This window comes from Pygoscelis adeliae, unplaced genomic scaffold (genome assembly GCF_000699105.1).
Source record: "Pygoscelis adeliae isolate BGI_AS28 unplaced genomic scaffold, ASM69910v1 Scaffold101, whole genome shotgun sequence".
Taxonomy (NCBI): domain Eukaryota; kingdom Metazoa; phylum Chordata; class Aves; order Sphenisciformes; family Spheniscidae; genus Pygoscelis; species Pygoscelis adeliae.
In genome coordinates, this window is record NW_008824238.1 from 6,620,298 (window position 1) to 6,637,794 (window position 17,497).

The following is a 17,497-nucleotide window of genomic DNA, read 5'->3' on the forward strand; positions in this document are numbered from 1 at the left end:
TGCATTATAAAAAGCAGTATTTCTTTGCAGCCTTCCTTGCTTGTTCAGGTGCGGTGTGTTTTCAGAAGAGTTTGCTGTAATAGCAGCTTACCTGTTTGAGGAATATAATGTTTTTTTCATCATGTGTCAGAAAAGCAAGTTAATTCAGCAGCCTTGGTTTCCTACATGTTAATACTTTCTATTTCGGTAGTAAAAAGACACTAGAACTTTAAGTGTTTTGACAATTATTGTATGGATACATATGGACAGTAGCATTATAGAGTATTAAACATTTACAAAAAGTTGTTTTCCATTTCTCAGCCTTCTGTGAAGATATGACAAACTGCCTCCAAAAACAGCTTTTGCATGGCACCCCAAAAATCACCAAATCCGTGACAGTTTAGTTCAGCTCAGAATGAGGAGAACAAATCCCAGGGCTCACAAAAAAACTCGGTGCCAACAGAATCTCACCATTTGCTTTTGGGCAGCAGAGCAGGGCTGGAAAAGCCTAATTAGTCATTGCCGTGGAAGTACTTGTGCAAGCGTATTTTTTCCACTTGTTACTAGTTCCCTATAGTGGTTTCATTAATTGGGGCTTGAACATAAACACCTTTCTTGCTGGATGCTGCAAGGAGGTGGGTGACTCCTGATTGCAGCTCAATCACTGTGGGCGCTGTTTACTTGAGATGTAGCTTTCGCCCCGCTGGCTCTGGTTGCATGGCGTGTGGCAGAATACTTCTGCATTGCTAAACGACAACTGACCGTTGATGTTAAGAGGGATGACAGCACTAGTGCTCATGCTGTGGATAAATACCCCTTTTTGGTGAGGGGTAGCAACGTGCATGTCCTTGGCTCTCAGATGCAGTCATGAAAGTGTGCCATTCTTGCTTTGTTTTCTTAAAGTTTCACTCATATCACAATTTCTCTTGGCTTATTGACAGCTTCAGACAACAGTTAGCAATTTCCATAGACATTAGAGGAAGATAGCGTCAAATGTTCAAAGCAAACGTGTTAAAACATGTGTCTGTCATATGAGAATTGTAGGGTTTATTTGCAGCAATGGGAGGTACACATTTTTTTAAAGAGTGTTTCGTAATGATTTCTGGCCTTTTAAAATCAGAAATCCAGATCATAAGTCAATCTGAAAAAAAGAAAAAATTGTTGAGGGGAATTTTTGTTCTTTTCACCTGTATTCTGCTTTTTGAGCAATCTAACATCACGTTCTCATACGTTTCTGCACTGTGGTGAGGGCTAGAAATGCCCTTTTAAAAAATTAAATCTAAGCTGCTCACATAATCATTAAAATACAAAAGCTGGATCTTCAAACAAACAAAAATATCCTAATGAAATAGTAGGGGGTTTGGCAACTTGGCATTCAGCTCTTCTCATAACGCCTGAGTGAGTTTCATGGTGAATGACTATGAATGATGAGCAGCCCTGCTGCTGAAGGGATTGATTTTCTTTTCCTTATTCTTTACCTCGTTCCTCATAACTTCTTGCTTGTGCCACCCTTTTCTGTATATTCTTACTTTCTCACCTCTTCTTATCACCTGCTCTCCTTTTGCTGCTATTGTGCTCTGCTTTCTCCCTGCTTTTGTCCTTCAGCTTTGTTGGAACAAAATAATACCCTTATTTTTCAGTGTGCACAGTCATGGTAGAAACTGCTACATTTTTATTTAAGGGTGATTTGAATTTTGTGAATTTCATGGACATGTATGAAACTAGTATAGGAATATGATTTGTACTTCCAGAAAAGAAGAAGCAGCAAAACAAAACATTTCCATTTGCTTTTGGAATTTTTTTTTAATATGCACAGAGAGAGATCTATTGATCAAATATCAGGTTATCAGTTACTTTAATTGACATTAGGGCTTCTGGCACCTCAAAACTTATGTTTTGAGCCAGATGTCAACTGATTAAGTTTTGGAATTTGGAAAAAGTTGGAGCCCTTCTGCAGTATCTTGGAGCAGGTGGAAATATGTCTCAGTATTGGCACTAGAACACTGTGGTCTTTATGTACATTTCCATTCTCCGTAAAAGCATTTATATTCAGAGGCTTTAAAGGAATTTTCCTTTAAATTATAAGCTATTTTAATGTGGTTTAATATATTTTAGAGATTGAGAAAAACAAAGCCTGGTTTCACTTAACCCTTCATTTGTGACCTGTAGGCTTAAGTGGAAAATAAGCCTTGTACCCAAAGTGAACTTTCCTGTTTTTCAGCTTCTTGTTTCTCCACCAAACAAAGAAATCAAGTGGGTAGAATTTAGAAATGACATACAGACAATGTTTTGGCTCCAATAGCAGTATTCAAAACAAGAGGCCTGCTTAAGCAGTTTGACGTTGGTATTTCTTTTCTTTAGCTAAACTGTACCTCCCTCAGAGATTTGTACCTGATTTTGACCATACCTGAAAAGACACTCCACCTGAACCTGCAAATCCCAATCAACAAGAACAGAGTGTTAGCTTTCCTCCTCATTGTGTGACACCTCACAATAATTAGTTAGCAATTAGTGGCTTAAAATTGCAAAAGAAGGTTCGGTATAGGATTATTTTTTTTTTTTAAACCTTATTCTAGTCTGTTTTTAAAGTTTTCAGCCCCCACTGTAATGTCTGACATCAGAGTTTAATCTACTGCAGTGCCTTAAACCAAGGCTCTTGTGCTTTTTACTAGAGTAGTTGCAAGATTGTGACTACACAGATATTTAAAACCCTAATGCAGATAAGGCTTTTGCTTCTGTTAAAAATGTGGGTATACAGAGCTGCAGCTTAACACAGTTTTTATGCTAAGTGGAACTTTCCATAGCAAAAGATTGTGTTTAATCAAGGAATTAAGGTTTCTTTGAAAAGCAACCTGTTTTGTTTCTTCTCTTAGCTTTTATGGTATTTAATCTGACATTTTCAGTAGGTGCCAATGATTTTCTTATTTGTTTTTCTCCTAATTAAATTAACCTAATAAATGGCATTATTTTAATATTACTTCAGAGAAATCCCCATTCTGTTTTGTCTGCCATTTAAAAATACCTTGGAGTGAAATGGTTCACAGAAAGATTTACAAAAAGCCATTTTTTTCAGACTCAGAAGTGTCATAAAAAGTTTAATAAAAATGTTTAATTTGTCATGCATACATTGAAACTTAAAATATATATTCACAGCCATTTATTTAAAGTTAACCACATGGGTTCATAACCGACATCATGTTCTGTCTGCCAATTTATTCTGCTTTTCAAAATGATGTTCCTATTGGAAGATTGTTGGATATTGGATAATTGGAAATATTGTTCCCTGATGGAAGTTCAGAACGGGATTAGTTCTACACTGTTACCTTAGCAGTTGATAATCAAGATGTAGCTAGTGATCTTCATTTGCATCTTAGACACTTAGTCCATCTAACTCCTTTTAACAACTGGAGCAGAGAGTTCTGTGGGGCGACTTCTGCTAGTGCTCAGGGACAATAGAAATCCTTGTCTGGTTTGAAAAAAAAGGCTAATGAGCTATGAAGGATGGTGGGGTGGTGACTAGGCACAAAGATAAGCGGAATGTCAGTAAGAAAAGTAGCCTCAGGCCTAGCTAGAGAGAAAATATCACCTGCTTACATGCCTACAAAAGTAAAATAAAAGAAGACGTAGGTCTACAAATAGAGCAATATTAAAACAGAGAGACAGAATACTTTTGTTCATATTTTAAAGTCTTTCCATTTGAATTAAGAAGCCAAATATTCTTTTTGTGGCAGTACCAGTCTAAATAGAAGGCTTATTTTTAAGGGCAAAGTTCATCGAAATAGCATGATGCAATCTTTCTTCCCCGTTTATAAGGGCTATTTTTTTGACACTTATTTACTCTTAACATATGTGAGTTCAAGAATAGATATTTTGTCTGTTTTATGTAACTTTGTTTCTAAATACTTCTTTCCAAAATTCTTTTTCTGGTTAGTTTTACTTAGGTTTTGGCATTTCCAGAAGGCAAACAAGCTGCCAAATCACCATTCTTTTCCAACTCGTTGCTACTGACACATTTTGCCTTTTAACCAGTAGTTATAGAAAAATGTTTGAAAGTTCAGAGATCATGTTGAAACACCTATTAATTTGATTGAGAGGTGGAAAAAGAAACTAGGGACTGCATCTCTTGGTTTTTAACTTTGAGTTGTCATCGGGGTTAGAATATTAACTTCTTTTGAGTAAAATATGGGTTGTCACTTCTGCAGTTCTGTTTAAAATATAATTCCTAATAAACTAACATTGTTAATAGAGGGTGTCATGAGATAATATAACATGTTCTTTCAAACTCATGCTTCTGTGCACTTGGGTATACTTGGCATTATAAATGAGAAACCCTATATCAAATGTATATATTAGGCTTTCTTTTCAATTTTTCAGATTGAAAATATATAAAACACAAAAAAATCAGAACAAGACAAACATCTGTAATGCATTTGGTAACCACAATGCTGAACATGCTTTTTGAGTTTATTAGCTCAGTAAGGAATAAGTTGTTATGGTAATTTCTGTAGAGAAGTTAAAGTGTGTTATGTATTAATAACAAACAATAGATTTGTTCACTCTGTATGGGTGGGCCAAACTGAAAGCATAATTAAAGCATGGTTTTGTGGAGAATCAAGGAGTAGTTTTAAATATAATTGCCATTTGCAAATAAAACATTAACAGTGATATGCTTTAAAGTCACTAGGTATTCCCAGGACCGAATCCTTTCACTTGTGACCAGTGAGAGTTTATTTTGAGTAAAAATAGCATTATCGTGCCCCCGGTTGACCATAAAACTTGTAAACAGTTGTAAAATCTGGAGAAGTTTTAGGTGAAATGGATTTGCCCTTTCTGCACAGAGGGCAGAGAGCCCATGCCAGGGATGCATGAGCGTGACCACAGAGGTCCCGCTGCAGAATCATGGTACCAGGCGAGTTAAAGTCATATTTTTGAGTGTTACTGTTAAGTGTTATAGTACAGGATTAGAGAGTTGCTGAAGTTAAACTGAACAAGTGGATGTTGCATTTAATATATCAAATAATCTCTCTTGAAAAGCAATTCCTTCAGTTTGTATTCTGGTACGTATGTTAGGCATGGTATTGATGGTGTACTCGCTTCATTTCTTCTTTAAGGATCCACCCACCTCTGTGTCTCTTGGACTCCGAATGGAAGAGATGATTTTCAATTTGGCAGACACGCATCTATTCTTTAACGATTTAGAAGTAAGTGTTCATTCTTTGAAAAAACATAGAGGTGATTTAATGTTTGTCTCTTTTTACGTATTATTAGGTGGCTTGACAATTATTTTTGGTTTCACAGTTTTAATATGGAAACATTTAGAAAATATCTGTATAATTCAGTCATTAGGGTATATAATAATATCTACACTAAATGTCTGCGCTGGCATTCAAAGGTTGCAATAGTTTAAATGGTAGGGTTTTGTCCTCACAGGTCTTAGTATTTATGACCACAGCAGACAAGTTTTAGAAGTGGATACACCAAAAGCGTCTATAAACATTAGAATTCGATAGTCTGCACAGGCCATTAAATATTAAACCTCAGCTTCTATAAACAGTTAATGGCTGGGTACAGATTTCTCACTTGCATCCCACTGTGGGCAAGTATTACCTTAAACCCGAGGGAAATCATGCGTATTGTATACGCTCTCTGTCTCAGTGGCCTGTTACTGGGGGTCCTCCGCCTTCCCCAGCGGCAGGTACGATTTGTTACGCGCTATGGTCTCTCTGCCTCTCCCCTGTGGCGTCCGGCGAGGAGCTGGTGTCGGCATGCCAAGGGCTTTTTCAGCCTACGTAGGCTATGGTTTGGCGACGCTTGTGAGTTTGTTCTAAAACTATCGGAACTGCTGAAAGAGACTGTCACCATAATGCCTGGCTGTTTCATCTTAAAAGGGAAAAAAGCAATTTCTGATCATATTTTAATAACACGAAAACATGAAAACAGTCAGATTTCTTTCCCATCATAATGAAGACAGCTGTTTATTTAAAATCCAACTGTTAAGCAAGCTTGTGGTGGGGCTGCCAACACACATTAATCATCAAGTTGTTGTTTTGCTAGATTTTAGAATAGTGTGTTATTCCAGACAGGCAAAAGAATCTAAAAGATTCAAATGCAACTTTTGCTGATCAAAGTTAATTGGCAGCAATTGGCCTTTAAATATTTCCTGATGTTTCCCTTTTCAAAATCAAGCAAAATACACCTTATTTAATAGATGAGCCAAAATCATTTGAAAAATGCCAGTGTGTGATAGACCTCAAATGTGGTTTGTCCAACATCTGTCCTATATTTTGATTCCTTTTCATCTAAAAAGAAACCACTCACAGATGATTTGGCATCTTAGAATGTAATGAAATTATTTAAATGTGCTTTATTTTTTCTTCCATTCCTTAGTGGAGTATTTATTTTTTATACTTACAATAAAATAGATTATTTCTTTAAATTTTAAAAGAGTGTTTTCTTTCATTAAGGTAGCTGTATGTAAAGATATGATTGTTTTGGATACAAGAAACACGATTAGTGAGTTGCATGTATAGGACTAATTCTTCAGATTTGTAGAAAAGTATAACAATGCTAGTTATTTTCCAAATCTGTTTCTGATTTCTGGTTATATTTCATTTTATCCAGAGCAGAAAGAGAAAGTACTACTCTATCTTGCCAGCATATTCAATAAAGTTCAGTGTGTTTTCATTTGCTGTGCGAGCCAGATACTTAGTAGACTTGTAGCTACTTCTTCATACATGACTGTCAGCGTCACTAACTTTAATGAAAGTTAATCAACTGCATCTTAGGGATAGTAGATTATCTTCTGCTAATTGGCATGTTACAGCCTTAACAGTACAGCATGGCAGTTTATTCACTGAAGAACTTTGAAGCTGTGTATGAAAAAAATACTGATCCAGGTGGTTCATGGAAGTAGAGGAGCTCACTGGATGAGCTTGGTCTTTGCATTTCCCCCATATAACAAGCCAGTTTATCTTGCATCTCCAAACTCAAGTGTAAGAGCCTGTGTCTATACCCTAGTCTGTCGTCTTCATACACAGAGGCACTTAGGAGTGTGAAGTTGTGTTCATGTCCGTGTACATGAGCTCTAAGTCCTTATTTCTGAGGAACATGAGCTCCGATCTGAAAGATCATGGTCTGTCCAAGGGAGAGAAGAGCATGTTCAGCAGTGCAGGGGAGTGGGTTTGTGCTTGTGGATTGCCACAGAGAAGTACACAGGGAGGGGGCACAAGAGAGCCTGTATTTTGTGGGAAGCAGCATGTAGGGACTAGACCTTGCCATGGACTGAGGCTTTCAGTTCACCAGAAATTTCAGGTTTTTTGAAACATGTTGCAGACACGTGGTGTTTTTGAAGGAATGTGTCCTCCTGGAGCCTCAGTTTGTCGTTCTTGTGAATGTCACCATTATTAGCAGGGCCTGCCTGGTTCCCAAGGCCTGCGACCTCAGGGCAGATTCCTTGCATCCATCTCAGAAACTCAAAGTCCTTGCTTGGTGGTTTGGAAGTTCAGGCTGCCCTACAGCTTGACAGGCTTCCATGAAAACTGCGGGCAATTTGGGTGTTCTGATGTTCAGCGTCTGTTCTTGCTGATGAAGGACTGAGTCTGGAAGATCTAGTGGTGACCCTGCTCAGGCCTAAGCTTTCCAATTCATGTGCATCAGCATCTGGGCTGTTAGGATTCGAGAAGTTTGTAGGCAACATTGCCAGCAAGCTGCAGAGCTTGGGCATCCTTGCCCAGAAATAGTATGAAGACAGGCAAAGCTGGATTTGGAACATGTCTAACCCGCAGTGTAGACATGTCTTTGGGTCTAGGCATAATTCAAAGTGGGAACCTGAAAGCTGATGCTCTCCGGCTCACCCAGGCTCAGAGGGAACCCCTCCTGGCATATAGAGAGGCTGGGTTTACGGGCAGGCAATCTTCTGTCATAACTTTGGCCTATGATGCACATTTTTCCAGATACCACAAGTTAATGTTTTTTAATAAAAATCTTCTTTTCATCCAATGCGTTCCAGAAAGCTCTAATCAGAACAGCTGTCTTGTTATCCAAGTTAGGGGGAAAGTATTTTGTCATCTTATAAACTGCTGAAGACTGATTTAACATTTTGAATGCAAAGGGCAGGGTTGCAGCAGTAATCTCTGAAGCACTGCTTGATTTGGGTATGACCTAGCTGGCTTTTCAAAGCTCAACCTAGAGATTTATTTAATGCTATTAGGTTAAATTCTAAACTTCAGCAGTCATTTTTTAGTCTGTATAAAATGAATCAATGCCAATGCGTATCAGCTGCAAACTACTTTACCCATCCTAATTTAGTAGGGGATACAGCCAGGTAGATGAATCATCTAATTTCCTATATGTTGCTCTTTCTGTAATAATACTAATAATGGTATCTGTAATTGGCATTTTTCAAACTCAATGAAAAAATTCAGTCGTCTATCTCTGAAGTCAGTATTCTGTTTATGAATGGGTGAGCTGCACTTAAATTTGCAATTAGTTACTGTACCCTCAGTTTATACTAGTTCTTAGTTTATTGCTCTGAGAAAAAGTAAAAGAGATGGCTTATTTCCTTCACTTTGCACATATTTATTTGGAGTAATTAATTCCAAATTGATATAATAGCAAATAATTTCAGATCTTGAATAAACATTTCTGAAACAGCATGTTCAAGGGGTATGACAAGTTTTTTAACATACTGAAAGGAAAATACTAATGTTTACTAATGTATAATTTGATCTAAGTACCATCATAAACAATGTTTTCCTGCCTTAATAGTAATTTCATAATGAAATTATAGAAGTATACTAGGCCAAACAGTAGAAAGTAGCGCAGTGTTCTCAAAATTTAGATTCCAAAATCTGCATTTGGGCTTCAAAATAGGAAGTTTAGGTTTTCAGTATTGAAAATTTTCATTTAAATATCTCATACTCTGTATGAGTATCTCATACTCTCATACTCTAGAATTTTAATTGCACGCAGGAGGGAATAACTACATTGTTTTAGTGCTCTCAAGAGAACCAGAGTTATCTCATCAGAAGAGAATGTGTGATTTTACATGCTGATTATACTGTGATAGGGATAATAAGGTATAATAATTTAATGGTATATATGGAGCAATTACACATACTAGGTATTTTAGGATGTATACTCCAGTGTTTTAGGGAAATTAGCAACTTGGTGATAGGACTGAAACGTGACATCTACCTATCTGCATCTTTAAAGATTGTATATATTTACATATTTATACTGACCCTCTTAAAAGATTAGTTTATTAGTTTCTTGGGCATATCAGGTACATATTATAACTAGGTATGTTAAAGGAATAATTGCTGGTAGTGAATGATTATGAACATCCTATTTTAAAAAGTTAGTTCAGTGCTTTGCAAACTCTATTCTAAAATGGTACCATCTCATTAGATCTGTTCCTTTAGAGGTATTTACTGAAGCTGAGAATGTCACTTATGAAGCCTTTTTTTTTAATCTTACCTAACACTTTTTTATTAATAAGATACTTTTTTTTTCTATGTTGAATTCTATTGAAGTAATTAAAATCAAATTAATTTGTAGTTTTATTTCATGATTTTTATTTTTTTCTTTTAGGCTTTTTATTTCTGTTTGTTCATTTCAGGTTTTTGGTGTGGGCTTTTGTGGGGGGGTTCAAAATAAGGTTATATATATTATGATACTATAAAAAAAAATAATTTTGACACCTCCAAGAAATGCAATAATGCATAAGGGCACAGTAGTGATGATTAGCATTCATTTTTCCTCCATCAGTGAAGGATATATAATGCACAGAATAAGGTTATATATATTATGATACTAGAAAAAAAAATAATTTTGACACCTCCGAGAAGTGCAACAATGCATAAAGGCACAGTAATGATGATTAGCATTCATTTTTCTTCCATCAGTGAAGGATATATAATGCACAGTCATGGCTTCACAATTCACTTTTGTTTGTGGAGTCTCTATGTGCAAAGTGATGATATGTGTATGGGAGTCATTTATAATGGACGGCAGTATGGTATGAGTTTTTCAGCTATGTTAGCTGGTGTATTTCTCTTAATGATAAAAGATGAGGGAATGCTGTCAGGTATTACTGTAAAGCAGTAACTTTGGTTCTTTGGGAAAAAGAAGAAAAATAGTTATGTTCTAACAATTAGGAATGCTGGCCTTGATTAATTTCTCCTCAGATTCTTACTTAAAATCCACCTGGATGTATATTAATGTGTTCCTGATGAAAACTCAGAGCATAGTCTCTTCTGTTTGTCAAAAAGAGCTGCAGAACTGCTTTATGATTACAAGTATGGTGTTACTTCAGATTAATGAACCTTTAAGGCGTCGCATTAGCATATCACTATGCACGGAAAGCTGCCTGCGGTGGAGTTGCGTGCGATTTCCACAAGATGCAGCTCTGTCTGTAACCACGGCTGGCTGGAGCGGCAGCCCGGGCAGGCGGGGGCCGCGGTGCTCGCTTCCCACCCCCGGCTACTGGGCAGCACCTTTGCTCCTCTGTCCTGCCCGCCTGCCGCCGCAGGGTTGCCCGGTCCTCCCACGCCGAGGAGCGGCACAAGAGCAGCCATCTGCGTTGCTCTAACTCTCCTGCCTCTTCACTCCGTTAAATAAAGTTAGATTAATACAGAAACATTTTACAAATCCTACACTTTACACATATGGGAACATACCCGACTCTTATGAAGCATTGAGATACTGACTTACATAGATGCATCTTTTCACAGTTTAAAGCAAAGAATGAACAGCATTTGCATCCTTGCACTCTCATGCTCTGTGTTTGCCCTGTCAATCTCTTCCTTCCACCCATATGGCAATAAATCCGTCCAGGACTCCTACAAGTCTGTAACTGCTAGCTTGGATTTACTCAGATCTAGAAGTTGATAGGGAGAAATTAACTGCCGGGTATTTTTATGAAAACTGCTTTTTGTGGATTGTTTCCTGCATAATTTACTATGTGGATGTGCCTGCTCTCCTTGTTTGTAGCTCCCAGTCATCGGACTATCGGTATTTATCAAAACTACCTCTCCCTCGTATTCCTTTGCAAGCTCAAGGCTGTGTGGAGGGCAGCGTTTTCTACTTGAAATGTGACTGGGATGTCTGCCACCCAGCAGTATGCAGAGCCCTTCTGTTCCCCTAAGAAATGTAAAGGACCTTGAAGGCCCACGTTGCAATGCAGGCTCTCGGGGCACTATAGCAGATGGTGATACCTTCTGTACTAACACCAGGCACTAAAGGGATTGCTCCAAGAAGAGGTGCTCCAGGGATTTTGTAGGGAGAGCTCAGGCCTAAGAAAGGGAACAACAAAACCCCAGCACAGCAACCGTGAAGCCTGATCACAGAGCAAAACTTCTCCAACATTAGTCCCTCTTTGGCCTTTGCCTTCAATTCTTACAGGTGAAACTAGGCTGCCTCCCTGCTGGGAAGCAAATGCACCATATAAATCACTTCTAGGCCTCAAGGAGACCTTTTCTTCATGACAGGAACATATATTCTTCTTTTCATCAGCCTGAGAATTTTCTCCTTTGTAGGTCTCAGTAACACCGCAGGAGACTAAGTGACTTTCCTCCCAGGTCCTTCAGTGACCGTGCACACAGCTATGTCCCCAGCGTACCACACAGTGCCCTGTAGGAATGCCTTTGAAGCAATACAGCCATATGTTCTGTTTCTTTAATCTGAAGGAGAAAGGGAAACTATTTCCCCTCAGACCTTTAATATGCCACAGACTTAGGCTGGTAACTTTTAGCACAGTAGCACTCTGAAGCATGATTTGGGATCGTGGGCATTATGATAATACACATTATTGAATAATAACATTCTGCAGACTTACTGTGTGCAGGTTACTGCACATCTCAAAGAACCATGACCACTGTAGGGTAAAATGCTCCTCTTTCTGAAAGCATTTTAGCACATCTGGTCCTAGAGTCAAGTAATCTAACAAGTGAACTGCTTGCTGGATGCAAGCCAGCCCTTAAGTGCAGGCTTTGAGCAAGCTCCAGGCAAGCTGGGAGAGCAGGTTGGCCACTATCAGCAGTGTGGAAGTCCATCATTTATTTTCTCACACCTTGTGGAAATGTCGTAAAGCCAGCTTTGGGCAGGCGTGACAGGTATGATGTTGCCCAGATTTAAACTTAACTAAGTCGTATGGAGGTCCAGTCAGTGATGGGAGTTGGGGGAGCTGCAGAGGCATAGCCAGGCAGACCAAGGAGAAGGAGGATCGTGAAAACACGATCACCAGAGAGAAAAGCTTGCTCAACTTTTCTGCATAGAAAAAATCAGACCAAGATCTGTCTGATCTTCTTTTGTGTCTGAAGCCATGCTCCAAGCTCTGAACATTTACAGGGTAAGCCTTTGCTGGCATTATGTACTAATCAGTTGTCTGGCGCACGTGTTTTGCATATATATATTTGTGTAGAATGAAGTGACACGAGGTCCATTTTTGTGGTTGCCGCTACTTTGTAATTCCTGATTAGTATGCCTTAGTCTCCTCATCTACAGATAAGGATGATGATGGTGGTAAGGATGGTATCTACAGATACAAGGGTGATAATTCTGTCATAAAGTACTAGAGGGAAAAGAGGCAGCCAAGTCTGGTGGTTGTAGTAGTTGCTATTGTGTACAGCTGTAGTTGGCTTTCTAACAATGCTTCAGCTTGGTCTCTTTAATGTCTTGGTCCTCAGGAACATCCTGACACAAATGTTCTCTCTGCTGACACAATTAGAAAATGTGTGTATTCAAACAACTTTAAAAAAAAAAAAAAGGACAAAAACCCATTGCAAATAGTCATCCAAGAAAACTTTCCAGTTTTCCATTGTATTTGCTAATTTGTTTTCTACTGTTTTTTATTTTGGATTATTTTTGTAAGTTGTAATTGTTCCAGTTTGAGTTATTCAAACATTTCAAGTAAAGTCCGTTTTTTAAAAGCATAGGGGAAAAAAAAGAAAACAACACTTAGAGCAGAAGGCCATCGGTCATCACTAGTCATTGCAGTGTTTCAGGTGTCTGTACTTGTGAGCTAGTAACCAGTATGAACTCCACGTAGTCTACTGTTTGGTACCAGGGCTTCTTTTTGGGATGCCTAGATTTTGCTGTAGTACAAATGAGCTGAAGAGTAGGCAGGCATGCTTTGTGAAGAAATACACTGACACACAAATCGCCCAGTATAGTAAAGAGCATTTCACAGAGTCATAGAATGGTTTGGGTTGGAAGAGACCTTTAAATATCATTTAGTCCAACCCCCCTGCCATAGGCAGGGACATCTTTCACTAGATCAAGTTGTTCAAAGCCCCGTCCAACCTGACTTTGAACACTTCCAATGATGGGGCATCCACAGCTTCTCTGGGCAACCTGTTCCAGTGTCTCACCACCCTCATTGTAAAGAATTTCTTCCTTATGTCCAATGTAAACCTACCCTCTTTCAGTTTAAAACTGTTACCCCTTATCCCTTGTCCTACCACTACAGGCCTTGATAAAAAGTCTCCCTCCATCTTCCTTATAAGCGCCCTTTATATATTGAAAAGCCACAATAAGGTTTCCCCAGAGACTTCTCTTCTTCAGGCTGAACAACCCCAACTCTCTCTGCCTTTCCTCATTGGAGAGGTGTTCCAGCCCTCTAATCATTCACGTGGCCCTCTTCTAGACCCACTCCAACAGATCCATGCCTCTTGTGCTGGGGACCCCAGAACTGGATGAAGTACTCCAGGTGGGGTCTCATCAGAGCAGAGTAGAGGGAGAGAATCACCTCTTTCAACCTCCTGGTCATGCTTTTTATGCAGCCCAGGATACGGCTGGCTTTCTGGGCTGCAAGCGCACATTGCTGGCTCACGTCCAATTTTTTATCCACCGGTATCCCCAAGTCCTTCTCTGCAGGACTGCTCTAGATCAATTCACCACCCAGCCTGTACTGATACTGGTGATTGTCCCAACCCAGGTGCAGGACCTTGCACTTGGCTTTGTTGAACTTCATGAGGTTCACATTGGCCCACTCGTCAAGCCTGTCAAGGTCCCTCTGGATGGCATCCCATTTGTCAGTGACATACATGCTAGTGAAAAAAGATTTGTGATAGACAGCAAGCTAACTTTTAGTGGTATTAAATCCATCTCCAAGATGGTACCCTAAAGTAATTTCTATCAGATAACAAAACATGTTTTGTCTACATACTCTCCCCAATTGCACATTCAAAGGTGTTCCTTCCAGTGACAGAATTAAAGTTCTTGTCCCCTTCCCAGGAAATAAAATACCAAATGCTAACATACTTTTCATGGTAACAATTGTACCTGCCCGTTACAGCTAGGTTCTGCAGAGCCTGAAATACCAGATTTCAGGATCGGCCAGTACAGGAGATAGTGTATTGAAGGGCAGCAGTAGGGTACCTGGAAGTTATTGTAATACCTGCATCAAAGCGGTATATAGACAGGGTCTGTTTCTGGATTTACAGATCTACCCCAGGTATGGCAGCTTTAGTTGCAGAACCTTAGTGTTGTGCTGCAGTGGCAGGCTCTGAAGGGTAACATAAAAATTGCTATACAATGAATGACATGAGGCAGCACTTTGAAAATCCTCTTATAACCAATAATGAAATTATATAGTTGTTCTAAAAACCTGTTTAAGGCTTGATGGAAATTGAGATGCAAAACTCACTGTAGGAAATTTAACAGACTGAGAAGTTTGCAGCCTACTTTCATGCTTTTACTGTCAATCCATCAGCAGATTTCAAAACACTGGCTTACGTTATATTGCTGGCACATATAAACACCTGCCCTTACTGAATTTTTACTTTTGAGGGGTTGCAAAATCCCTGATACGTGCCACAGAGCTCTTCTGCCAATGCAGATCGTGCCCTAAGCACAGATGCGATACACTGCTTGATGGTTCAGCATGTTAGATCCAAAACTAGGTAATGATGTGATTCATTCTGAAGGCCTCTTAGTGCCAGAATTGTCATTTCAGATTTCAATAGGCTCTTTTTATTATTTAAGTTATCCCAGAAGTCTGAAATAATAGAACAGTGATGCCAAATGAATGAGTAAATAGCTGATACTAATGGTAAAAGCAGTTAATGTTACTATCAATTAATGTATTGCTTTCCATTTATTTTATTCTTGCATAGAGAGGCTTCTTTTTGGCTTTTAATATTTCATGGAGCTGTTGTGAACAAAATGTTACTTAATTTTCTACAAATATTATGAATACCACTGAAAAAAAGCCTATCTACTACTACAGATGTAAATACTCTAGTTATGATTCATTCATAAGTTTCCAAAGTAATCCATTATTAGTTTATAACCTAAAAATCTAAAAGTTTCACGAATTCAAATAGCATTCCTGAGCAGTAGATTCTGTGTTTTGGTCTCTGATTAAGCTGACAGGTGTAAAATCTCATACAGCCAGTCATGTCTCTGGTGCAGCTGTAAATGCTGAAGAGTGCAAGTTATTCCAGCTAAGATCAACATGAATTTACACTCAAATATCTTTCCCAGCCCACCCTTTCTGTTCACGTAATGCAGTTATTTTGTGCTAATTCCACCATTTTGAGGCAAACCATTTTTTTTTCCTCACTGGGCTCTTCCAGTGCAAAACCCAGAAGATAAACTGAAGAGAACATAATAGTCACCTTTAAAAAAATTCTCTCCTTGTTGATTTGGGTACCATCTTAAACCATAAATCTCAGATTTGCATTATTCAGGTTGGTGTTTTAAGTGGATTAGTTTCTGAAAATGATATACCTTTTATTTTAGGAAAGCTAGGCGAAACTAAGTGTCATCCTTCCATGCCATTTTGCAGGATGAGAGCACGTTAGCCAATCCTCACATAAGTACAAAGATTTGAAACCACAGCGTAAGCATCTTAACAGTATGCATGGTAGGTAGTTTCCATCAACCTCTTCGGCCTAGGTTCAATTTTATAATGAATTTACAATGTTACCGGTGCAGTTGTCTCTACCTTGAGAGCCATCGTGCAGTTTGTGCTGATGTAGTTACGTGTGACTGCTATGACTGTAGTTTAAATTTTAAGAAAATATGCATGCACATGTATTTTGAACCGATCTGTTTGTGCGGGGGTTTTTGTAGGAATCATATTAAAACATTGCTACAGGAAGAAAAATTAAGAAGTGTCTTTCATTCATTTTGTTTAAAAGCACAAAAGGAGTGCTTGAAGTTGGTTCCCAAAATGTTTGAGTTTCACGGTCTCAGGAGATTTCTACTGTTTCAGTGTGGTTACAATAAGGCCTCTATCTGAATTTCATCCAGTTCAATGGTCTAATGAAACTTTAAAGAAGGGGGGAGGGGATTATTCCCTTTACTCATTGCAGTATCACTTTTATTTTTCTGTGTTTTAAAGTAAAATTTGACTGCTATTACTTGTATTTTTAAAGTTTGTCTTTAGATGTGATCAAGAAGCTGGGTGATTCTGTAGTGGACTAAAGCGGTCTTAATGTGTGCTGTTAAAGCATGAGGATTTAATGAGGATTTTAAAAAATGTAAATGAGCAGCTTAACAAAAGAAACAATGAGGTATTGAAGGAATGGAGTGTTTGTTTTATTTTTTTTTCCCAAGATCCTTGTCCAGTCAGAACAGGGCAGTCCAGGCACTTTCTGAACGTTACCTGCAGTACTATGTGCAGTCGGGACATGATAGTTCTTACATGTGCACTGACAGCAGAGTACAGACAGCTGACACGAGTACAGAGCTCAGCTGAAATATTACTGCCACAGGAAAGATCAGCTATATCTAAGCAAATGATCCTTTCTGAACTGTAGAAAATCACCAATCAATCAGTTGAAAGATCTCCTCTTTTTCTTCTGCATATTTGTGTAACTTGCATTGCGAATGTAAAGTATGGATACACAGGGGAATAACACCTTCCCTAACATTGGTAGGCAAGGGGAAGAGCCAATTGTAGCAGCAGTTATAACTCAATTAAGAGGTTTTCTAAGAATTTTCTCTGACTGAAAAGTTTAAAAGTACAAGTCAAATATTTCAATTCATTTATTGGAACAAAATGTGTATATTTTTCTTAAAGGTGTGTTTACAAGTCCAAAACTCCTATTATGGGCTTGGTCAAATGAATAAAGCATAAATCAAGCCATAATTACCTACAAATAAGGGTTGACAAACAGAACAAAAAAGACAGTGGAAACATACACCGATTGTTTTTGTTCCATCACGTTAATAAATTCAGACAGAAATTTGAATACAAGCAACCTCTGACTCCCAAACTAAGACGACTGACTAACAAAACTAATGTCTCTTTCCTGATTCTAATCTCCACTAGTTTGGTGTTTAACAAAGCAAATATAATGACTAACAAACAGAAGTATCTTCCACAAAAAATCATAAAGCAAACAGGTTTTTTTCCCAATTGTTCCATTACATTGTGAATTCATACATCTTTCCTTACCATAGGAAGGTAGGAAAAATAGAGAGGAAAAAAGTTTCGAATGACTGTAAATTTTTACTTTATAATCAAAACCACACACAAGCATCTATGCTAATGTATTATTTCATGTAC

At 38.3% G+C, this 17,497-nt stretch overlaps 1 protein-coding gene across 9 annotated transcripts in view; it reads left to right on the forward strand.

The window, feature by feature from the left end:
• The window catches only part of EYA1 (EYA transcriptional coactivator and phosphatase 1), a 157,999-nt gene that overhangs the window by 114,516 nt on the left and 25,986 nt on the right, over nucleotides 1–17,497 (forward strand). For all 9 annotated transcript variants that reach the window (XM_009335029.1, XM_009335030.1, XM_009335031.1 and 6 more), the window contains one exon: nucleotides 5,091–5,180. In XM_009335029.1, coding sequence (XP_009333304.1) covers nucleotides 5,091–5,180 — 90 coding nt within the window. The remainder of the gene's footprint in view (nucleotides 1–5,090; nucleotides 5,181–17,497) is intronic.